Source organism: Ochotona curzoniae, unplaced genomic scaffold, assembly GCF_017591425.1.
Source record: "Ochotona curzoniae isolate NIBS_2020 unplaced genomic scaffold, NIBS_Ocur_1.0 contig_21, whole genome shotgun sequence".
In the NCBI taxonomy this organism is placed as follows: Eukaryota; Metazoa; Chordata; class Mammalia; order Lagomorpha; family Ochotonidae; genus Ochotona; species Ochotona curzoniae.
Window position 1 is genome coordinate 1,829,787 of NW_024465322.1, and position 25,370 is coordinate 1,855,156.

General features: G+C 38.4%; 1 protein-coding gene across 1 annotated transcript in view; it reads left to right on the plus strand.

The window, feature by feature from the left end:
• Positions 1–24,748, plus strand: part of GNAT3 (G protein subunit alpha transducin 3) — a 29,373-nt gene extending 4,625 nt beyond the window's left edge. The window contains exons 2-8 of the mRNA XM_040971380.1: positions 4,664–4,706; positions 8,499–8,640; positions 14,735–14,892; positions 18,600–18,728; positions 21,525–21,654; positions 21,835–21,988; positions 24,552–24,748. Coding sequence (XP_040827314.1) covers positions 4,664–4,706; positions 8,499–8,640; positions 14,735–14,892; positions 18,600–18,728; positions 21,525–21,654; positions 21,835–21,988; positions 24,552–24,742 — 947 coding nt within the window. The 3' untranslated portion in view covers positions 24,743–24,748. The remainder of the gene's footprint in view (positions 1–4,663; positions 4,707–8,498; positions 8,641–14,734; positions 14,893–18,599; positions 18,729–21,524; positions 21,655–21,834; positions 21,989–24,551) is intronic.
• Positions 24,749–25,370: the final 622 nt, after the last annotated feature.

Below are 25,370 nucleotides of genomic sequence, written 5' to 3' on the forward strand. Positions count from 1 at the left end.
AAAATATCTGATTACTTTTGAAAGTTTCAGGGAAATAAAACCTATAAAATTGAGTGGCTGTATATGTATATGTCAAATTGCGTATGTATGAGAAGCAAAGAAATAGGACAAAGTATCAATGATTGGTAAAAGTCAATAGTACAAAAGACCCTAAAACAACATTTTCTCACACTTCTGTAGGGTTTGCTTTTCAAATGAGCTCTGTCAAAAAACCCAGTGACAAAGCATTTAACAGTTACTTCGATTCTTAAGAAATTCTTTTCAGCCTACTATTTGATGACTCCAACAGTGAGGACCATGGCAAACCATTCTCTGAAATATAGATATAAAAAACGAAGCAAATATCAATAAATGATTGCCAAGATTTTGCAAAATTAAACAAAAGTTGGATGAGGTATTTTCCAAGAATGCATGGTTGAATGACTCTCAGGAGATCAATTAATATTATATAATGTAAGTCAGAAGTTGGGGATAGGTAGTAAATTAAATTTTTCCAGCCATTTGTGATCAAAACATACTTATCAGGATTAAGAATATAGGTGAATTTGTGCCTGATCTGGTAGCCTAGTGGCTAAAGTCTTCTCCTTGAACACACCGCAATCCCATGCGGGTGCCAGTTCTAATCCCGGCAACCCCACTTCCCATCCTGCTCCCTGCTTGTGTTCTGGAAAAGCAGTTGAGGATGACCCAAGGTCTTGGGACCCTGTACTCACGTGGGAGACTCAGAAGAGGTTCCTGGTTCCTGGCTTTAGATCAGCTTGGCTCTAGCCATTTTGGCCATTTGGCAAATGAATCATCTGATGGAAGATCTTCCTCTCTGCCTCTTCTCCTCTCTGTTTATCTGACTTACCAATAAAAATTTTTAAAAAAAGAATATAGGTGAATTCCTTTAATCCAATAAAGACAATGTTTGGAAGCCTTCGGTGTATTATCGTCTTTGATGACGAATGGTAAGCATTTCCCCCAGACAGTAAACAAGGACTGACAATGATTAACGGGTTTCCTGTTAACAGAAAGGTCTCCTGCTATGACACACATAGTACCATTCTCTTGGCCATCTTTTGTTCCATACTCTCAACAGGAATTCTGGTGAAGAACAATAATAGATACATTGCAAACTCAAGTAAAATTAGTTTAAGAGGCTACAATGACAAGAGAAGGTTAACTAGCATACATGTTTGCCGAAAACCAATAAAATGGGATTTAATAAATATCTTTTTGAGCTCCAGAATCAATTATATATGTCAATGTGAGGAAAGTAGGAAAAGTTTAAATACTACAGACACAATGTGGAATACAGAATGTGATAAAACTGCAAAGTCAAAAATAAAGGTAAATGAGTCATAAAGCTTACTAAGAAAAGTTCTGCTTAAATGCAAGTGGATCTAGGTTGCTTCCTGATCTTGCTCCACCAGAAAATCAGGGCAGGTCATAAATCTTACAACTAATGCACAAAATAACAGCATTTCAGAAGAACAATGACTTGCAAATGGTGTGCTTCACGGGTTAAGAGGTTTAGCATCACATTGCACAAATGTGGATCCAAGAATGGAACGGCTCATACTTCATATTCTCTAAAAATATTCTTCAGATAATGAAAAATAGTTTGAGATCACTATACTCATATATTAGATTAGAATATGTTATTTCTATAATTTGGTTCCCCGAAAACCCTAAGAGGTAGATATGGATAACGCCATTTTATGAACTAGTCAACTCCCAGAGAGGTTAATCAAGACACTCAAAGTCACACATTAGGGTAAGCGCAAATATATTGAAACACAGAACCTCGAGTTTGTCGATTCTATGTTCGTTATGAGACGATGCAATTGGAAAGCCACTATACAGAAGAGACACATACTTTTGTTATTAACCCATGAGCAGGAGGAATAATGAATAGAATAAAGTCAGTGAGAAAAATATTGCGCTGACAATTCCTCACTACGACAGTCATGAGTGCTAACCTGACACTGGGACTCCGGTATGACAGTATTCTGTTTCATTCATTTGAAATGACTGCAACCCATGAGTTTAGCAAAGAATTGTTGAAATAATTTTATTATTTTTTAGTATTGACATTACAAATGCAAAGGTAAAAGGCAGTGATTTGCCATGGCACTGACGTGGGCGTTAGGAGATACAGTTTGTTTGTTTGACGATGGACCTGGACTTGAGAATCAAAATAATCAGCTTTTTTTTTTGCATTCTCCTCTCAGGCAAAGGTTGAAAGGTGTACAGGCTGACAGTTTTCAGGTTTCTTTTCATTGTACAATTATGTAATTTCAACACTGTCTAGAAACCATGAAATGCATGATTATAAATTAAAGGTTCCAGTCTCATTTCACCCATCTTAACAGTTGTCGGTAGCAAAAATCAAGCCGTGCGTTTGCTCTCCTGATGTTCAATTACAAGTGTAGGTATTAAGCAGCTTTGCAATTGTTTTTGATATGTACAAATAAAAAGGCGAACAAAATTCTAATCCATTCTTGTTGATTATAAAGTATGGTTTCAGCATTCAAGTACAAATGAATTGACTTAATGCAATTAACTAAATAACTTTCTTCCTTTAAAATAATCTCATCAAAATAGTCTGGGACTTCCTGACCCAGAAAATAATGTCCGGAATGACTACAATGTGGAAGGAAGTGGTTGTTTCAGGAGACTCCCAGTGTATGTGAACACATTGTTTATATTTGTTTCTGTGACATGATCTCATGCGGCAGGAATGGACGGACTACTGTGAACTAAAACCTAGAAACACTGTGAGAACTTCTTTCTGAAATCACTTTGTAACAGAGCTCCCTATTAATAAAAGAGATTTTAACAAGGCTCCCGTTACAGTATAACTCACTATCCTAGAATACCAAAGTCAGTATCTAGATCAAGAATGCTCCAGAAATATTTTTAAATGCCCTTTCACGAAAAATGTTAATTTGGAGATGCAGTTTCATTAAAAACCACACGCTCTGTTTTTTTTGTTAAATATTCTCCTGCTTAAACTTAGAGACAGCTAAATTGCAAAGAACCGGAATCTCATAGCCCAAACTCTGTCCTCAGATGTAACTTACACCAGCTCCTGCTGTCATCAGATGACTATCTGACCTCACAGTCCACCTCTGATCTCATGTGCTCTACATCCATGGATTTAACCATCAGTGGGTCAAAAATACTTGAAAAATGGTGCATCTGTACTGAATGTGATGGGACAAATACGGAAGGCTATGCACAGGTTACGTGCAGATACCATGCTGTTGTTGTGAAGTGCTTGAGTGTTTGCCAGGTAGGTCTGGAATCCACAGGAGTCCCAGAGCCAGTCCCGTAAGATTTAAAGGACCAGGGGGAGTTGTGATTCGCAGAAGGACATCATGAATCTGCATTAATGCACTGAAATGGTAGAAATAATGTTGTTGGATATGGTTAAGAAAAAAAAAACTTAGTTGTGTTTGATTAACTTGTAAGCGTCTAAAATAAGTGCTTGGAAAAAAGTCAAAGTGGATCGGGAAAATAAGATCAAATTGTGACATGTTTTAACAACTTAGATAAGTTCTGCTGAGGCATCATTTCCTGGAATATAATTGGAATGGAATTCTGAAATTTGGGAATACCGAACTCAGATTACTTTTGTTTGTAGAATGTCACAGTTTCAGTAAAAATAAACAAGTGGATTTTTTATTTTCTGTGCTGGGTAAAGAGTACTTCCGTGTTTGCTAGCTTTCCAAAAACCTTATCTTTCATTCACCTTTTTCACAAACCTTTTCAAGTATCCTCAAACAAGAAAAACATCAAAGAAATGAAAGAACTTTCTGAAGACCTTGCACACAGGTGCGTATGAACACACACACACACACACACACACACACACACACACACAGGTGCAGGGCAGAATTAAGCCTCAAACACTTCCATTTTGTTTTGTCTGAAACAACTGATTTATCACTAAAGGCTGATGTTTTATCTTTTAAGAATTATCCATATCGTTCTCCTTTATATGATGTTTGCAGAGCTGAAATCAACATAAAGTCTAATATTTCTTAAGAGAGCCTGTAATACATGTTTTGAATAAATACAAATGCTTTTCTATGGTGTCATTGTCATTTCCCCCCGCCCCTCATACCTGCCAGTCCCCAAATCCTGTTTCTAGGACTATGAAACCCATTTGAAACTCCCTCATAACTGCTTTTACCATACAAATTCCCTAGGTTTACTTACCATTGTTGCAACCTTCTTTTGCTTAAACAAAAAGAATTGTATCTGTGTCCCAACGTATACACGGTGCTGTAGACAAGAGGCCATTTTTTTTTAATCAGAAGAATTAAAACATTTTGTAAATATATATATACACATATATTTACATATATACATAAAACATAACTTGATATTTTTCTTTTACCACTTTAACCAAAAAAATGTATATGAAAAAATATGCTAAGAAAATAAGAGATTGTGAAATACACTTTTCTTGGCTTACAACATCGGAAGCTCTCTGAATTACAGTCAAATGCTGCCCCATGTTTTTCCATGATGGTGTATGCCACTTGGTTTTTAAGTTAGACCAGGAGAAGCACCTGTTAAGGATTCTCGCCTAAGAAAGTCATCGTCAGGATTTAATTGCCGTACAACTACTTTGAGTTTGTTGATAACATTTTGCTCTTTTTTCTTGCAGGAGCAGGGGAGTCTGGAAAAAGCACAATCGTTAAACAAATGAAGTAGGTGCTTCCTGTTTGAAGTCTGCTTAGGTAGTTGATCCATTGAGACGCTGCCAATGGATGCCGCGTGCTGTATGCTGACGTCCTCACATAAGGGACGTTGGTAGAGGCGTCACGGTTGCTACACAAATGATTGCTTTATTTTCCAATAGCTACAGAAGAGATGGGTCATATTGTAGCTTGTGCGTATTCTTTACATTGTCCCTCTCAATAGGAAAATAGAAAAAGCAGTTGTACTTTTACTACACTCAACTGAGAATCATCAAGGATTACAATACCAAGAGCCAAAACCATGAAACATTTAAAACCATGATACAATTGAATTTTCGAGGAAACACTGCTTTGAACATTGCTGTTATCAGACCGACAGCAGGAATGGAATGCTTATTTTACATTATTACCAACATGGATGGTGAATATTGTCGCTGTACTATTTCTCAGATTTCTTATTTGTGACATAATAGACCTGAATTTCTTAATAAGAAAATATTGAACATACAAGTGCTATAATGCATTAATATAACCTCTAAGTAAAATGAGAATGGGTTACTTGAGACAAGCAACAATTGCTAAACTCCATAAATGTCAATAATAGAAAAACCTGAAAGACAGTTGTTGCAGGCTTGGCACAGTAGCCTAGTGGTTAAATCCTCACCTTGCCTGCACCAGGATCCCATATGGGTGCCGGATCATATTCTTGCTGCTCCATGTCCCATCCAGCTCCCTGCTTATGGACTGGAAAAGCAGTAGAGGATGGCCCAGGACCTTAGAACCCTGTACCCACATGGGATACCTGGAAGCAACTCCTGGCTCCTGGCTTCAAATCAGCTCATCTCTAGCCATTGTGGGCACTTGGGGAGTGAACCAGTGGACAGAAGATCTTTCTCTCTGTATCACCTTCTCCCTGTGAATCTACCTTTCCAAGAAAAAACAAAATAAATCTTAAAAAAAAATTTCACACAATTGTTGCTAAAGAAGAGGAAGAAAGAAGGAAGATGATATGCAGAAACATATTTGAATCCATTTTAAATTGCATGTTAAAGAGATCTGTTCCTTTGTATGTATTAAATGAGAAAATGCCCACCGATCAGCAGTGTTTTGATACAGTTTAAATCATCATATGGTCTGTTATCTATAGAACTCTTCATTTTCTATGAATTAAACAAAATTAGTTATTGCTTTAGAAAAAACTGAAGCTTTCTCATTGAATAAACCATAAACGAATTTTTTAAAAACTTAGAAAAAGAATCTCTGATACGCACATATATAGTTACAGAGGTATCTCATATACAAAAGCTTTTGGTTTTAAATAAGACTGCAGTAAAGCTGACCAACCTAAGAAATGAAACAACAAACAGTTAACAAAAGACAAAATTAAATAAATAAAATGTATTTTATGTAATTTCAAAATTGAACCCGCAATGACATTTTAAATTTCAGGATATTAGTAAAGAATTTGTCCAGTAATATTGCCTCATCATTTCTCAACTGGATTGCTTCAGCATCTTCTCCAATAATTTCCCTTCCCCATTCTGACACTGAGTTATCAGCATGGCCACTAAGTCATTGCACTAAAATCATTGCATCTTTTAGATGCGGGCATTTCACGTGGCAGGGCAGCAGCCAGCAGCCCATGTTAAAGTATTAGGTTAATTGCGCAGCTCCTGTTCCTGATTCCAGATTCCTGTTAGTGCAGCATCAACAAGGCAGCAATAGCACGTAGGCCCTTAATTTATGCAAGCGCGTGATAACTTTGTAGGAGTTAAGGAAACACAATAAAGTTCTCAGTATAGTCCTTGGCACAGACCACCAGCACGGAGCTAGAAGGGGAGCTGAACTGCGGGGACATGAACTCACACCCATATGCGATGTCACCCCTGAAGGTGGAGGATTAACCAGCCTCTCCTACCAGCCCCTAATTTCATCACCACTATTCACAGCTGTGTTGTCCAGTGGAACTGTAGTCTGCTTGTTCCTGGGGAGCAGAGACATATAAATCCAGTCATTCTTTGTAGTGGGTTATCATGTAGTGATTTCTAGAAAATGCAAGTTAAAGCTTATTCATTTTAGCAGACCTGGGAAACACTCAAACACTTTAGCTAGAAAAGCATGTTAGGCGGTGCTTAACGTGCAACTTCAACTAGACTCAAATTCTGGTTTGAGCATCTTGTTTTCTGATATATGCTTCCTTTCCCAATGATGAGAGGATAGATATCAAAATTTGCTCCAACAAGAATAGGCAAAGATGCCAAGCCCATTCGTAATGATCACTTTCATTTCATAATAAAAATATTGTTCCCATTTCAAACTTTGAAAAACAGCTGCAATTTCCTGCATGGTTGCGTTCCTAATCTACCCCTGAAGATATTTCACTGCATTTTCTATAACTTTTAATGAATTCTATGTTATATTTGTTGATTTAAACTATGTAACTGTTTCATTCATGAAGATGAATATGGCCCAGTTTTAATCTGGAAATACACGGAGGGTTGGCAATCAAATACAAGACAACAAATAAATCAGGAGAGGGAGCTAAGAGAGTACCTTGGATTCCTACATCCCATTATGAAGTGCTTGAGTTTCATTCCTGATCTCCACACACTTCTAGCTTCCTCTTAACATGTACCTTGAGAGGCAGCAAGAGTCTGCTCACATATTTTTTTCTTGGCTCTCAGAAACAACATGGTACAAGCTTGACTGTTGCAACCATTTGGGAAGTGAACTAGTAGGCAGAACTCTTCTTTCTCTCAGTCTCACCCTCTCTAATTCTCTGTCTGTCTCCCATTAAAAGTACTAATTAGAATTGCTCACTTTGGCAGCACACATGCTAAAAAAAATAATAAAATAAATCGGACTTTAAAAAAAATCGTAGTTCCAAATCCTTAGGTTTAGTGGCTATAATTTTGTCAAAGAGAATTAAAAAGCAGTCATGATTATCTCTCTCCTGGAGATAAAGCTTCTATGTACATATACAACACAAATCTTTAGAAATCTTGCATTCAAACTTGAACAGAAAACACCACAAAAATGATAAGAAATAACCACATAAAACAACAAGAATATATCAAGCAATACAGAAGCCCAGAGGCCAATTGGCACATGCAGAGATTTTAGCTTTTATTAAGCAAATCTATTTTGAGCTGTTATTATTCCAAAATTTTGCTTCTTTCTGAATATGTGGAACGAAGAGGGGAGGTCAGCCAACTAGAACGTCTGGTCATTTCATCTTGGAGAACTCCGTGGCACGTACACAGATGGAGGAGTGACAAGGCTTTTAACAGAGTGCAATTACCTGCAGGAAGAATATGGGTTTGTCAGAGCTGTAAATAGAAATCAGACACTCCTATTTTCCAGCATGCTTGAGGTGATAGGAAAAGACAAGCATGTTCACTAAGCGACCTCATTTCCTCTGGGCATCATTTTGTAAACACCACAGCAAATCCTCATCAAACTCCTTATCTGTGATCTGCAAACCCCTCACAAGAATCAGCTTGCTAAACAAGACGTACATGATGTATAAACTTTTAGAAAGTGGCTTTTTTTTAAAAAAAACAAATCCTGAATATTCTTCATAAACATCATGACTGGTCCAGAAAGAGAAAATATGATTAAAAGACATTGATTAATCAATATACAAAGGAACACATGGTCAGATTTAACATGTCCAAGTAGTCACCATTCTTCCTTTTTAAAGAAAGATATACCGTAATTGCATGTAAGCAATTTGTGGTCACTGGACTTTCATATAATCAATTGTTCCATTTACCAAAACTTTCCTTGTTTATATTATAGGATCATCCATAAGAATGGCTACACTGCTCAAGAATGCCTGGAGTTCAAAACAGTCATCTACAGTAACACCTTGCAATCCATCCTAGCTATTGTGAAAGCTATGACAACCCTAGGGATTGATTATGCAAACCCCAGAAGTGCAGTAAGTACACAAATAATGATAATGAGCGATCCTACGAAGGTATCTGAGCTATAAACAGTGGGACATAATAAGCCTATAGTCATAATATACATTAAGATTTTAGAAATATTACTTGTCTTTGGCATATGACTTCTTAATTTTTCATGAATGAAGCTTGCACTATTCGTTATGTACTATGGTCTGACTCCACATGACTTTTCAAACCTAATAACTAGTACTCCACTGCAATAAACATGATTTATGATTGATAAATTATAGAGGAGTTTAGTACATAAATACAATCAGCAATATGCGACATTCATTTTCTTAGTCTAATTGTCATTTCATACAAACAAAATATTTTTTAACAATACTGCTCTAATTTTCGTTAGGATTCTGTGACCACTGCAAAGACTGTGTGGGAACAAGAAAGTTCTTATTCTTCCAGGTTAATCTGTTTTGAAAAAAAGAATTCCAGGTTGTGTAAATGAGTGTAATATCTGTGTAGCCAATATGCTCAGGTCTTCACAGTTCTGTTGCTAGGTGTAAAGCAAATAAATTCATTTTTGTTGCATTTTTCTTTCATAATATGGTTAGCTTAGACTAAAATGTGCTATGGATACACTTAAGTTTAAACACTGTATATGCAAACACAAAATGTTGTTGATGCTGTTGGATGCCTATAGCGTTACTTCCGAAGAACAATGGTTAACTCCACCCCAAAATGAGAGTCAGGACGCAATAGTCAGGAAGAGGTCATTCACTTCCAAAGATCCGCTCCAGCAGTTGCTGGCTAGCTCCAGAAATGGCATTGGACTGTTTCCAGGCTGCTTCTCAGTTACCTTGCGAGAGGAACATTCAACGAAGAATAGCGCAGTGAGCACAGAGACAGAAAGCATCCTTTGTTCCTCTGCTCTGCATCTGAGTCCTTGCACCTGATTTGGGGAAGCCATGAGGATGGGAAGGAAAATGCCTTTTTCCAGGCTGCTACTTTCAGTCTTTGGTCTCTTCTCATAACCCAGGATTTTAAATTGGTCCTTAGGAGAGAAACTGGTGCAAGTGCCTTAATGTAAAGATAAAGAAAGTTAGAACCTAGCAAACATCGGTTAGTTCATGTGTAGAAGCTAGCCAGCACTTGGAGCAAAAGTCACGTCTCCTGGCTTTTCTCTAGGCCTGTTTTTTTTTTTTCTAATGGTAAAGACATTTTCATACACCTAATTCGCTTCTTGATGCTAATTGTTACTGAAATGGATTTTCCCTGAGAATGAGTTTAGAACTTGTATGTGCAATATTCCATGTATTTGTGTCTAGAAAGTCGGAATGCCACTTGTACCTGTTGCTGCACATGGATCACACATCTCACTCCGTTTGCAAATCAGTGATAGCAAGAAATAAAATCAGCTGGTTGAGAGTTTTAATGATACAGATGGAATAAAAATAATAGTGCCTATGTAACTGTTACCATTGTGCTAAGCAGAACATTAAAATAAGTACAGTGGCCTTGAATGGCATCAGCCTAACAGCTCAACCAGTGTTAAAGAATTGTCATGAGGTCACAGGGTCACCTGTACCCTCAAATGTCAGGACAAGTATCAAGTGCCACATGGCTCATCTTTCAAACAAACAATGCAAGCTCTAACAGTCCCAATCGCTGTTTTTAGTATTTGACTCTAAGATTAATGCACTCTGTATGGGTTTTACATTATTTAGTCAAAACATTGTTTGTTAAACGTTGCCTATGTGCAACCTCTGAAGTTGAGGTTAGCTTTCATTTGTTTTTGCATGTGGGTGTGTGTACTCCTTTGGATAATTATTTGCACATCACCACGCAGATGGCTATACACAAGGGAAAAGTCTGATGGAAAAACGTGCATGAATTTTCTTAGCTACTTGTTCTGTTCATTTGGACAGGTAACTTGGTCTCTTCTAAGGATCAATTTCTTCACAAAGGCTATAGTTTTTCGCATTAAATTTCTTTAACAATGATCAGGAGAAGCAAAGCATCCACTAGCATGCTAAGTATAGAGGACTGCAGAATGTCAGTTCCCAACAAACACTAGACATTGTTTTCAATAATGATCATTAAAGAAATGTCATTAAAATTATGTACATATAACATATTTAAAAAAATATTTTATGAGCTATTATTTATGTTGATACATTTTTAATCAGATATTGGGAATATAATGAGGGATCAGCAATGATTGAGACGGGCTTAATAAAACTCCTCCTCGAAAGAGAGAAAAGTCTGACATTGAACAAGAGACTGCCAAATATTAGCTATTTCAAAAGGAGCTAGGTACTTATTGATTGACGGAATCAGTAAGAAAGGGAACATTAAGACAAGATGAAGAGGAACTAGTTCGACAGGAAATGCCAAGTTTGGAAGTTCCATGAGGTGTCTACTGTGATGGTCAGAAGAGGCACTTGACTGAAGAGTTCAATGTCATGCAATTTACACTAGGAAGGAAAATGAGATGTGATAGTCAAGTGCCTAGATGGAGAAGACAAGGAATCAAGGGGAAGGAGATGAAGCAACGAAGAATGCCACAGTGTTTCCAACATTGCCTAGTCCTAGGAGGAGGGAAGAAACCCTCGGGAGAGATGATAGAACATTTGGTAGCAGACGATCAGGTGTCTGTGGAAGCAGAATTCAGCAGCACTGTTTCAAGGGGAGGTTATTTAGGGTTAAAGGATATGAGAGGTCATGCAAGAAACCTATTTTGCAAAAACCGCATTGGGTTTAGCAATATGGGATCACAAGAGATACTAGAAGAGAGATGTAGGGGTTGACTCAGAATTCAGAGTGGATTGGGAAATTGAAGTGCTGAGAACAGAGGTCAAAGACCGTGTTTTTTAGTAACTATGTTTAGGGGTAGGGGAGAGTGAACCCTGCGGGTGTGGGAAGAGGGCAACTCCTAGGGCTTAGTTTTAGCTTACTCTCCGATTTATTTGTTTCAAAAGTATAGACCTCACAAAGAGGAGAAAGCTGAAGAATCAGGAAGAAAGAGAGCTAAAAAACAATCAAGGCAGCTCTGCTTCTCTATACATTCTGCTGTTAGAATCCTCTAGGGAGACTTCACAGGGTACCGCACGATTCTTCTTACTTTACGTGGATGCTTTTCTGACCATTTTTGACAAAGACTCCTACCACCAGAGAAATGTAATATGAACGAAAGAGTTCTGATTTTTCCAGGTCATTTGCAGTTTTAGCACTGTGCCAAATGAGTTTGAGATATAAACACACTGCAAGAGCTTGAAAATTTGCAACCAATATTTATGGCTCCGGGATTGGAAATTTCCCGGCAATTACACCTGTTTTCATCAAGTACTTGTCAATCGCATCAAGCTCTATATGTTTTACTTTCTCGGATTGTTTTTCCTATTTTTTTTTTACATATAACTCTACCACTCATAATGAGTTTTATGAACTTCTTAGACCACAGGTTATTGATAAATATTAGGAGAAAAAGCATCCTTGGTATTCCATGCAGAATTTCAGGCTAGGACACCTTGAGAAAATAGCCATTCATAAATTGAAACCAGCATAAGTCCCAAGGCTGTGCAGATTTTTATAACAGAGGGACATAAGGTCCATTCACGATGTCACTTAATTACCCAGGGCAGTATTTTTTAAAATTTGAGAGATGATTAAATATTATTTAATATTTCTCTAAGACAGAGGGTCTAAACTGATGAACAAATTTTCTTTACTGATTCATGCATTCACTAATGCTTCACTAATGTTTCAAAGACACGCACTGTGTGTTAAATTTTGTTCAGTCTTCAAAATGGAGAAATGGAAAAAAAAAAAAACTCGAAATCTACAACTTGGTGTCCTTGAGGTCTAATAAGAAAGATATGTAACAAATGAAGAAATCTGAACTAAATAGATAGTGTTAAGTGCTGTGAAGAAATATAAATGATGGTATGCTTGAGGAACTATTCCAAAGAGAGATGCTTAGAGAAGAGTTTACTAAGCAGGCCACCATGGCTGGAGCTGAGCCAATCCAAAGCCGGGAGCCAGGAGCTTCCTCTGCAGCTTCTAAACGAGTACGAAAACACAGGAATCTGAGTCATCCTCCTCTGCTTCCCCAGGACATCAACAACGAGCTGACTCAGAAGTGGGGCAACCACGGCATGAGTTGGGGCTCATAGAGGATGCCAGTGCCACAGGTGCTGCTCCCCGGTGCCAGCCCCTAAGTGAATCTTTTTAAAGAGAAATCTTGTGTTATTTGGCTTACAAAGATGTACTGATAAAGCATATGATTTGTTTCCTTTGGGGTTAAAACTGGGCGAGCAGCTCTTTCTTGCATCATTTGTGCTAAAATACACTTGAATAGTGAGAGGCAGCAAAGAGAATTCTTCACAAGAATGACTGGCTATACTCTACTGGTCTGCAATTGCCTGCTTCCATTTGCTAACAGGGAAGGCTTCTTTTTAAAAAAAAAAAAAAGATTTATTTATTTTGATTGGAAAGGCGAATATGCAGAGAAGAGGAGAGACAGAGAGGAAGATCTTCTGCCCTATGGTTCACTCCCTAAGTGACCCCCCAAGTGACCACATGCATGGAGCTGAGCCAATGCAAAGCCAGGAGCCAGGAGCTCTTCCAGGTCTCCCATGTGGGTGCAGGGTCCCAAGGCTTTGGGCCATCTTTGACTGCTTTCTCAGGCCACAAGCAGGGAGCTGGATGGGAAGCAGGGCCGCTGGGATTAGAACCAGCAACCATATGGGATCCCGGCACATGCAAGGCTAGGACTTTAACCACTACGCTATCACGTCGGGCCCCAGGGAAGGCTTTTAAAATTGTATCTTGTGCTAATGCAATAAAACGGGTAATGCCTGATTTTGGTCATTTAACTCATTGGCCTAATTATCCACTAATGAATTTGCTTTTAACAAACAAACAACTAAAACAAAAAACCCGAGTAATCTGCTTGTGAAAAAAACTGGAATGAAATGGGGTGTTTAACTCTAAACATGGTCTCTAATAAGAGATATAGCCTTGATTGCTTATACAGAAGTGAATTTTTCATAAAATGGTAACATAAAACTGATCAGTTGAGAATACTAAATAGAATCCTACTAGAAAAGAAAAGCAACCTGACTTTGGCCAAAATGTGCATGGGGTGGATTCCATTTCAGGTGCTTGTTTGGTTTATTGGCTTGGTCCTTGATTTAGTTATAACATGGTTTTGAGAGATTTAGACCCTTCACATATGCGTTAGTATCCTGTGACTCTCCGACACGGTGAGGAATTGGTGAAGGATGGTCTGTGTAACGAGTGTATCAGAAAGACCACGAACACAAACAACATGCGTTTGGGCATCTGGAAATTAAGACGTGAGTTTCTTCGCATGATCAGCACAATTACTCTGAACCTCAAGAAATTCTTACTGTTCTCAAGTTAATAAAAGAGCTTTGATAGGAAGCTTCAGCAAACTCTGGACTACCGTATTTATCCAACAAATGCTCAATTCCTTCTTCCCCTATTATCTTCCAGTATTAGCTCAACAGGGCTATGGCAATCCTGACTTTTCTCATATTTGTCTTTATGAATTCTCAACTCCACCCTATTTTAATTTACTCTCAGCAGGTGTGCAATGGTACCTATAGGGAGGTTTAAAATCTTCGTGAGGATCGAAGATTAACCATTTTGGATTCAAATGATGGCAAAAATGTAACAGATGACAAAAATACCATATATTAATTTTATATAAAATCTTAGAACCTTGAGCTTTTACTCCTAACTCTTGTACGGTGGTTTATTACTCTTTGAGTTTGTCATTTTAATCCTCTGAGACCTCCATCACTATACACTATGGTTTTGTTATCCTTTTTGATATAAAGCACATCACCAAGGAACTGGAACAGAAGTGGAGTAGCCAGTACTGTGCCCATTAAAAGGGATACTGCTGTTGCAGGTGCCAGCTTTGCTTGTTGCACCACAACACGGCCCGCCATCATACTGACTTTAATACGTCTTCAAAAGATGTTCTGCAGACTTATTAACTAAAAGCATCAGAAAGAAATCCTCCGACGACAACGTTCTACTGAAAATAGAATTGCTTCCAAATAATGTTATGTTTTCTTTCTTATTCAAATGTTGCTCTAGGAAGACCAGCAACAGCTTTGTGCTATGGCAAACTCTATGGAAGATGGTACAATGACGCCTCAGCTGGCTGAGATAATCAAACGACTTTGGAAAGACCCGGGAATTCAGGCCTGCTTTGAAAGGGCTTCGGAATATCAGCTCAATGATTCGGCAGCATAGTAAGTGAACTCATTTGAACCAAAATTGCGACTGATCCATTGCAAATCAGGCACGGTGTTTCTGTACACTGTGCATTGGTGAATGGAATGGAAAATATAAATGGCTTTCCATTTATTTTATTGTCATCAATAACAATCGAATGGGGAATTTTTTGATGACATAATTGAAATGTTAAAATATACAGCCAAGGGAATATTTTATTTTGCTATTTTGTGAAGATTCATTGATTTTTATTTGAAAGGTAGATTTTACAGAGAGAGACAGAGACAAACAGAAGTCTTCTATCTGCTGACTCACATCGCAAACGGCCACAACGGCTGGAGCTGAGCAGACCTGAAGTCAAGAGCCAGGAGCTTCTTCTGGGTCACCCGTGGGGGTGCAGGAGGTTAATAATCTGGCCATCCTACACTGCCTACCCCAGTCATAAGCAGGGAGCTAAAAATGAAATGGAGCATCCTGGAAATGAACTGGTGCCCATCATGGATGACAAGGCTATATGCAATAAAGATAGCCTCTTATGCCACTGTGCTGACCCTGGGGTATCTTTTAAATGACTAATGTTAGAAAGAGAAATGCTGAAATTATCTTCTTCTTGATAAAAAAAAATGAATAAGTCTGCACAATGCTCGATGACAGGCGAGGTGCCAGCGAGGGTTTGGAGTGATCCACCCCGTTTGTAATCATATTACTGAGATCACTCCCCAAAATAACTTCGAGTTTGACTGGGTTTGGGCTCACTGGATTGATGATCATGACACAACATTCTAGAAGGAAGTGATGCACTGCCGTCTAAGACATTTGTGTACTGCAGGATTCATTTGAAGTCTCAAGAAAGGTTATACAGTCTTTACAACTGGTATTCCCCAGTTAAAGCCTGTTAGACTTAAGGAATTCAGGAGTTTGTGACATTACAACATGTAACTTCATGACTAAAATTCCCTTTTAGAAAATAGTTACCGGGTTGTTTCATTGCGATATGCTTATAAGCCTGGGCACAAATATGTTGATTCAAACTAAGTTGTACATACAGTGGACTTGACTGTGTAAAGAAGTACGTAGTCCTTATGATAATATTTGATCATCCTATCATCCTATTTGATAATACAAACATTCCACAGTTAAAATGGGCCAATGAAATGTAACTTCTTTGTACTTTTTACTCTTTATCTGTCCTTCAAGTTAATTATAATTAAATAACATTGATTCGCATTCCTTTTACGAATGCAACCACATCATGATATGGAGAGCTGATTTTTCTCACGCTTTAGATTAATTGCATTTATAAGGCACAAAAAGTAGAAGTTTTTCTGCCCCACATGCCCTTAAAGTTAAACCAGCATTTTGTAAATACAACAGTTAAATGCTACTGATTTCTCCAAGAAATTTTAAGTCGATTTATAAATAATACTGAAATACAGTCATCTAAAAGACAATGGAAACACAGATTGGTCTCATATGCATTGCACGGAGCAAACCCCAAAGCATTTCCTTTTTCTTTCTTTTCTTTTTATCTTTTTCTTTTGAATTTTGAAAGAAGGAGCAGAATGAGAGTAAGACAACTCATCATTTTCTCAAATCTAGAGATCCTTGATGTTAAGGTGAACAAAGAAAGGGCTCTAATCAGAGAAAAGGGCAGGGACGTTGTAGCTGACACTAAGACAACCCCTTTCATACCAGTAATTATAAGGAAAGAAGGCACGGCAGAGGCAATTAGGGGAATTTTTGCTAGAAGGCTGCCTGGCTAAGGATGGGGCCAGCCAGGCTGCTCATCAGATTCCACAGGCTCTAAGAATTAACACAGACCCCTCAAGGAAAAACTACTACTTTCACGTGATTGGAGGAAGAATCAAGCTTATTTTTTTAAAACTTGAGACATTAGCATGAAGCAAACTTGACCCCATGCTTGAGCACCCCAATCCTATATTTGTTAATTAAATCAAGCATTTTACATGCAAACATGTGTCTGTCAACACCCCTGTTTTGTTTGAAATCATTGACACATGCAAAACAAAGCACCTTAAAACTTATCTTTACCAAAACCTTCACTGAGCTGTTTTTTTTAAATGAACCGACTCTATTTTGATAGTTATATTAATTTTTTCAACCTTCATGACCAATTGAGCAACAGAATATCTACACCAACGTCAACTTAGCTGATTAAAAATTCACAAGAGATCTGTTTTTTCCAAAGTAGAAAATAAACTAACCAAGGTTGCCAACAATTTCTTTGACGTGTTTACATATTAAGAAGACATGACCCCAATAACAATTCACTCTCATGATATGCATGCGTGTGTTTTTCTGAGAGATTTGGTCCTTGACCAAAATCCCTCTGCAACAACTTGCCCACGATTAATTTGCTTTCAGTTTAAAACTGCAACGATCCTTAAAGAATAGATAAGCCATGTCTGTATTGGATTTGTGTTTTTGATAGTAAAATAACTTTGCTCTTTAAACCGCTGTGCCGATGCTAAGATACAGCAGCTCCTCAACTGATTCGATGAATGGATTCAGTGTTTGAACACCTTCAGCTGGATTCTACCTCCCCAATTCTGTTTTCCATGGAGCTGCTCCAATCTTTATCTTCCTGTGTAAGCCAAACGTGTAAACTCGGTACAGTGGACAAACGTGCATGAAAAATGTTCCCAAGCTACCAACATTTGAATTTAACATTTCTGCAGAAGTAGTCGCATGTTGAGGCTATTAAATCTTTAATATCAAAAGCCTGGAATGACAAAACACTTTGATATAGTTTAGGATTATTCTCTGTGTCAAAGATGGAAACGATAAGAGAGTTCCCTTCCTCTGGGCTAAAAGACTTCCGGAGCATGCAGCTTCACTGTACATGGTTCTGTCCAGTCCATCCCGAGTTTCCCTGAGCAGAAGCAAGGCAGTGTCTGTATGTAGGAATGAGGATAGGATTTTTACCCATGGCATTGTGGAAGGATTGAACACACAAGGACATATTGATGGAGCAGAGGTTTGTTACCACTGATTTGATCCCTAGAACCTTGTTTTATCAACAACAACAAATGTGGCAGATCAATGAATAGCCCCAGAGGCAATTTTAGCACAGTCCCTTAGAAACAGCCAAGAGCTACCGAACAATGATTTCTACATCTGGTAGACCAGATGGAAATCACGGTAAAGTGGTGAGGACCCAGGATTCATTCACATGGGGTTTTTTATGGATATGAATATGGGTCTCCTAGGGATTATGATCCTGTTGGATCAGCATGGGGACCCCTTCAATGCAGTGAGTTCCTTTTGATAAGGGATAAGCAAGGACACATTGAGCTGGAGGAGGCAAACAGAAGACTCAATCCTGAAGACTCAATCCATTGCACATGCGTCTGTTCTAAGTTACCTTGTGTGACTGTCGATTGACATACCTTTCCCTGCTTTACTGAACCAGGCCTTGTAAAAGGAAGAAAAGCATCAGATTTGTATTCAAATACCATGGAATTTAATGCATATGCATGGATGTATAGGCTGCTTATATGGCTTAGGCAACCCCCTCATGCCATAGCTAGGCAATGCCCCGGCTTCCAAAGTGGTGAATCTGATAGCAGATTTGACAAAGCATCCCTTCTAGAATTTGCTATTTTTAATCAGGACTACACCAAAAATGCATTTGTACCGGCATCTTCAACAACAATATAAAACATCTAAGTGCACTTATGCTATTCCACTTTGATTTTATCAGCTACCTTAATGATCTAGATAGAATCACAGCTCCCGGATATGTACCAAACGAGCAGGATGTTCTACACTCTCGAGTGAAGACCACTGGGATCATTGAAACTCAATTCTCCTTTAAAGATTTGCACTTCAGGTATGACCGACTATTGCTGCTAAGTATGAACGAATGCATGGATCGGGCTCAGCTGCTCCTGCTAGAGAAAGCTTGAATGTGCTTGTGTGTTCCAATAGGTAGCCAACTATTTAACAGAAACTCTGAAACCCAGCAGCCATGCCAACTACTTGAGCTAGAACTACAGAATTCAAGTGTTTAGCAAACTGCTTATGGTATAAAACCATAAAATTTTGGTGACTGGTAGTGTATTAATTCATGAGCAATTTCACGAGTATTCAAATGCTTAGCTGTCACTTTGAAGCCTGGTCTGACATTTTTTAGCTACAAAAATACAAATGATTTAGAAACTTCATTTTTTAAACTTGAAGAATCCTGACTTAAACGTCAGATCAAATAAGGAGATGGTTATTGCAGTTCCATCCAATAAATATATGAAATGAGGACTGTAAATTCTATTCCACATCGCCACCTCTCTAGTTGCTCTAAGTTTTCAGAGAATAAGGGCATTCATGGATAGCCATGCCATTAATTTTCATTACATTTGAACAACCCAAATATTCAGTCAGTAAGGATGTATGTCTTTCTCACATTTTAATTTTGTTTTTTTTTTTGGGGGGGAAGGGGGAAGAATGAGCACATTGGAGATTTTTGCTTTGTTTTTATATATAAGGGAAAATCCTTATACAATCTGTGTGTAAGTATCCTACTCTAGGCGTCTTTAAATTGCTTTAATACGTTGGGAACCTTTCATCTCTGTTAAAAAAAATTAAAATAAAATGTAGGGGAAAGGATGAATTTGAAAAGAGATGTGTGAAAAATAATTGATGGCCACAATAGCAAAACAGCTCTAACTGTTCCTACAGCTCACGAAACAACAAGGAAAATCAATAAAAAGGTAAACCCTGGATCCTGACCTGACTTGCTGCTAAGCATTTCAATTGGGTAACAGCAGATGTGATTAGAGAAATAGTATTTCCTGGACTTAGGTCTCCTATGGCAATCCACAAAGAGAAAAGAAAAAAAAAAAGCATCATGTATCCAATGAGTCATGAAGGAGAAGGGTATGATAGTTTCATTTTATCAGCATGAATAAAGCTGAATGCTCTTTGTCCTCCCTAGAATGAATATTCGGCCTATTAAAGCGTGTTTATTGGATGCTGTGTGATTTACTAACAGAACGTGGGACCAAAGGTCGTGTTGCTTCATTTCTACCTGTGATCAACTGTGTGTTTGGAAACAAACCACCCAGTCTATAAAAGCCAGGCTTCTTCACTTACAGAAAGGGTAGATAGAATAGGAAGAATCAAAACACACACACACACACACACACACACACACACACACACACACACACAACAATAACAACTCATGACAATCTACGCAAATCTAAACAGTGTTCTTCACCAACATGACAGCATTTGATTGCATTTTCTTGGAACTGTTTTCTAAATCTTATAAAAATAGAGAAGATTTTCCATCCACTGGCTCACTGCCTGACTGTCCACAATGAGATCAAGGCAGGAGCTGAAACCCAGAGATGCCAATTCAGGTCCCCCACGTGAATGGCCGGAACCCAATGACCTAAGCTATCACAGTGTCTTGAGCGAGGCAGCAAGGAGCTAGAATCGAGAATCGGAACGTGTAGTGTTGAACTGTAATGAGCAATCCCCATCATGATGATTCACCAGCAGCTGAAGTCGGGGGACAGCTTCTTGTAAGGGTGATGGCACATGGAGGCTGCAGAGAAGCTGACTCGTCGGAGAAAGCCAGGTGTTGCTAGGGCATTCGTTGGCTTGCCTTTATTTTCTGATGTTCTGGTTTTCAGTTTGGTGGAAAACTGCTTGAGAGTATTGGTTTGTAGAAAGCGAATGCATGGGGTCCACATAAATTCAGCTCGTTCACCTGTGCGATCCCAGACATAGCTACTACTCTTAAAATTTGATTTCTGGTATTGAGTCTCTTTGCCCCAAATTGTGTGTGTGTGTGTGTGTGTGTTGCCTTCCATCTGTTCCTCTTTGAATGAGTTGAATGAGTAGGAAATTTGTGTCTCCTGTACAGTCTACAATGGCAGCTGAATGCCTTGCTTATTCTTGTTTTTGCGTTGACTCACTAGGGATCACCCCTGCTAAAAGTAAAGCAAAATGAACATAGCAGGGGGAGAAGTAAGATTGTTTTCTCTAAGGTAAGATATTTGATTGCCTGGCTGAGAGAGTCAACAGTTATCCAAAGTCACCGACTATTCTTTGAGTGTGACTTGGCAGGTGAATTGATAGAATTTTGAACCCTAGAGTCATAAGTTGATGATGCTAAGGAGGTGGGAACCTCATTCTGTGGGGGTGTACAGATCTAGAAGGAGGTGTTCAGATTGTGGATGGAGTGCTGTCAGAGAGAGTTCTTGGAGAAGATTCTTATAAGTCCTAGTATAGGCCCAATGACTGGTTCCTAACTCAGGATATGTGATGCACTCTTCACATGCGCTCCATCCCTACCAAAAGGGCTCATGATGGGTCAAATCTGAACTGTGAGCCAAAATGAACATTTTCTTCTTTATAGAGCTGATTGGGTCAGGTGGCATCTTCCAGTTGCTGAAAGTGTGTGCATGAATTATTTTACTCTAGCCTGCATGAAGACGACATAAGGAAGATGAAGTTTCTCCTTGTGTAAGGATCAACGTAAATTCATTCTAGAATCCGTACAAATCAAAAGAGTACAGCCTCGAAAGATGGAAACGTCTGTTCGCCACTTAGAAGGTTAATGGCAATTTTGGAGGAACTTCACGGGATCTGTCGCTCACTTCATTGTTTTCTTTTCAAGAATGTTTGATGTAGGTGGACAGAGATCAGAGAGGAAGAAGTGGATTCACTGCTTTGAAGGCGTTACCTGCATTATATTTTGTGCTGCACTCAGTGCGTATGACATGGTCCTGGTGGAGGACGAAGAAGTGGTAAGTCAAGTGGAAAACAAGGTCAAGGTGAGAAAGCAAACTTTGTGCTAGGAGTGTTACCACATTTCTCAGCTCAGCGAAGGAAACTGAACAGTCGTTCTAGATGCTGGCTTAGGGGGCCCAACGTTCATGTTTTACAAAGAATAAACCTACACATTTTCTGGTCTTTTGTACTTATAGAACAGAATGCACGAGAGCCTCCATCTCTTCAACAGCATCTGTAACCATAAATATTTTGCAACCACCTCCATTGTCCTGTTCCTCAATAAGAAGGATCTCTTCCAGGAAAAAGTCGCCAAGGTGCATCTCAGCATCTGCTTCCCGGAATACACTGGTGAGATTCTCTCCCTTGAACTCATAGCGATGCATTCTTGAACAGGCCTGTATTTTCCTGTCTGGGTCTGGATGTGTATTGTTTATAAGGATGCGCTCTAGGAACAGTTCTTGACGATCCATACAGGAAGAAATTTTATAAGAGAAATCTCCAGTACATTTTAAACATGAAGAGAGTCCTAAGGAATAGGACGAAAGTTAGGTGTAACAGGGTACACATTCCCTATTACCTGTCCAATAACGTTCCAAAACAAGATAATACCTTCCATGTTGTAATAGGAATACAAACTGTATTCCAAATTGGAGCTTATAATGTATACTGATCTCTGTGACTTTCAACTTCTAAATTCAGTTTCTAGAAGGAATCGAGTAAGTTCAAAATTAGTGGCATCTTCTCTGTTTTTAGTTGTCATTCAGTTCTAGCTTTTTAGTACTGCTCCATTATGGAATGTATAAATGTTAAGTTCCATAGCAAGGTTGTTTTTCATTCATAAACTAAGTAGTTCATAAGTAGTTGGGTACTCTATTGTTGATGAAATTAGGTGAAATGAGATTGTTCATATTTAATGCAAATTATCATTCAGGTAAATGTAATAACCCAAAGCTATTAAGATCATGATATTGTGTCAAAAATAGACATTTGTGCTAATTAATTTATTGTAATTAGTGCTAGTATGTATTATACATATCACGTATAATATTTTGATATATGCATCATAGAATTATATATGTGTGTCTATGTTTATATTATAAATTGATGTTGATGTATAATTATTATTAACATTAGGTGGTATACTTATCATAATTAATGAGCTGATATAATTGGCTCTGTAAGAAATTGTCAAAATTCTTATCAAAGTAACCAGACCATTTGACACTTGCAACAAATGAGTAAGTATGACATGAGTCTACACTCTTGACTGAATTTGGTGTTGTCCGTGTAATGGTTAGTTAGTTGTATTATATACATCTATAGTTGGCCTGGGATGGAATTTTTGTTCCCAGTTATGATAAAGTAAGGAACAAAAAACTATTTTCTAGGAAAACCTTTTTGCTACTGCTCCATCTTGTACAAAGTCCCCCCACCCCAAGTGTGTTCTGTTATAAAACCAGCCAACAGGTTTGTTGTAGCCACCTTATACTTTTTAGACCTATTTTATTTCTGCCTTTTCTGAATAGATCCACCGTATTCCTGGGTCTAGGCAAGACTTTCTCCAGAGCAGCTTTCGCCATGTTAGTATTCTATGAAAAGATCAGTCAAAAAGAACTCTGGGCTCAAGTTAGCTCCTGTGCTCAGGTAGCAACACACTCATCATGTGGCTCATACCAACCTTGTTCCTACAGTTCCTCTTCAAAATGACTTCTCTTCCACAAGGCTACATCTTTCAAAATCCACTCCTTTTCCCAACCATGCCCTTGTATTCTCTGTGCAGACTTGTGTATCTCTCTTTTAATTTTTTCTTCTTTTCTTCTCTTTGTTTTCATTCATTTTTCCCACTTCTCTACTCTGTTTCTTCAGCTTAATCATCTATTTTTAAAAATTACTTCTTTTGATTCATACAAAACATATACACATTAAAACACCCGGCATAAACATTTGATACATAGGTAGATAAGTAAATAGATACATTTTTCTCTCTCTTTTTTTTTTAAGATTAATTTATTTTGGGTCCGGCAGCATAGCCTAGCAGCTAAAGTCCTTGCCTTGAACACGTCCGGGATCCCATATGGGCGCCAGTTCTAGTCCCGGCAGCTCCACTTCCCATCCAGCTCCCTGCTTGTGGCCTGGGAAAGCAGTCGAGGACGGCCCAAAGCTTTGGGACCCTGCACCTGTGTGGGAGACCCGGAGGAGGCTTCTGGCTTCGGATCGGCATAGCATTGGCCGTTGCGCTCACTTAGGGAGTGAATCATCGGACGAAAGGTCGTCCTCTCTGTCTCTCCTCCTCTCTGTATATCTCACTTTCCAATAAATAAATCTTTAAAAAAATTATTTTTTTATTGCAAAGTCAGATATATATGGAGAGGAGGAGAGACAGAGAGAAAAATCTTTCCAAGAATTCGCTCCTCAAGCGACCGTATGGGCCAGAGCTGTGCCAATCTGAAGCCAGGAGCCTCCTTTGGGTCTCCCATGCGGGAGCAGGGTCCCAAGGCCCTCCCTTGACTGCTTTCCTAGGCCACAAGCAGGGAGCTGGATAGCAGGTCTGGCAGGGATAGAATCAGTGACCATACGGGATCCTGGCACATTCAAGCTGAGGACTTTAGCTACTACGCCACTGCGCCAGGCCCTTTCCTATTATTCACTTTATTCATTATTTCCAAAGCATTATCAGATTTTTTTTTTTAGTGCAGGGTTTATATGTTAGCAACCAGAAGCCCCGAGAACCAAGTTGATGCTGTATAAATCTCTTAAAATTGACTCTCTTGACATTTTGATTTCATAACAGAGTACTTAGTACTTAAGTAAACAATGGAAAATTCTAACACTTTTTAAATAATATTTATTAACTTATTATTTGTAGTGTAATTATTTACCTACTTCTTTTTTTTTTTGTTTTATTAACAAGGGCCAAATACATTTGAAGATGCTGGGAACTACATCAAGAACCAGTTTCTGGACTTGAATTTAAAAAAGGAAGATAAGGAAATTTATTCTCACATGACCTGTGCTACAGACACCCAGAATGTCAAGTTTGTCTTTGATGCCGTGACCGATATAATAATCAAAGAGAACCTGAAAGACTGTGGGCTTTTCTAGCCAACTCGTTGTATTCTACTCTTAAAAGAGTACATCGAGGCATAAAAAGGGCTGTGTTATTAGTTTGACTATCAGGTCAGCTAGAAATAATAACTAGCATTATAAGTGCAGCAGTTTTCATCCAGCAAAATTAAGTGCATTATCTATATCTGAATAAGTTTTAATTTATCTGGGTCATGAACACTAGGACTGTGTTTTATGTTCTTACGCCTTAACACTGATATATTTTGATAGCTGAAATTGTATATTTTTTAGTAATAAGGAATTTTCTTGGAAATAAACTTCTAAATGTGGCCTAATTTTAAGCATAAAACCTTGAAAGAGTTCAGTGTATTCCATATTCTCTTTAGTAGACAGATTTTGGAAAGACTCATTTTTGCTGATAAATGTTACCCTATTTGTACTGTAGGAACTATGAATAAATGGCTTGAGTTATTTCACTGGTCAGTTGGCCCTCTTGTATTTTTTTCAGTTCCAATGAAGTGTGCATAATAGCATCCTATTCCAGGCTGGCACAGTACGAAATAAATGATGGAGAGGGTCACACGGGCTGTGGGAGAACAATTCTAGACAGCAAGGGAAAAAGAGCGGGTCAGGGTTAGTATGCTGCTACATTCTGCTAAAAAGA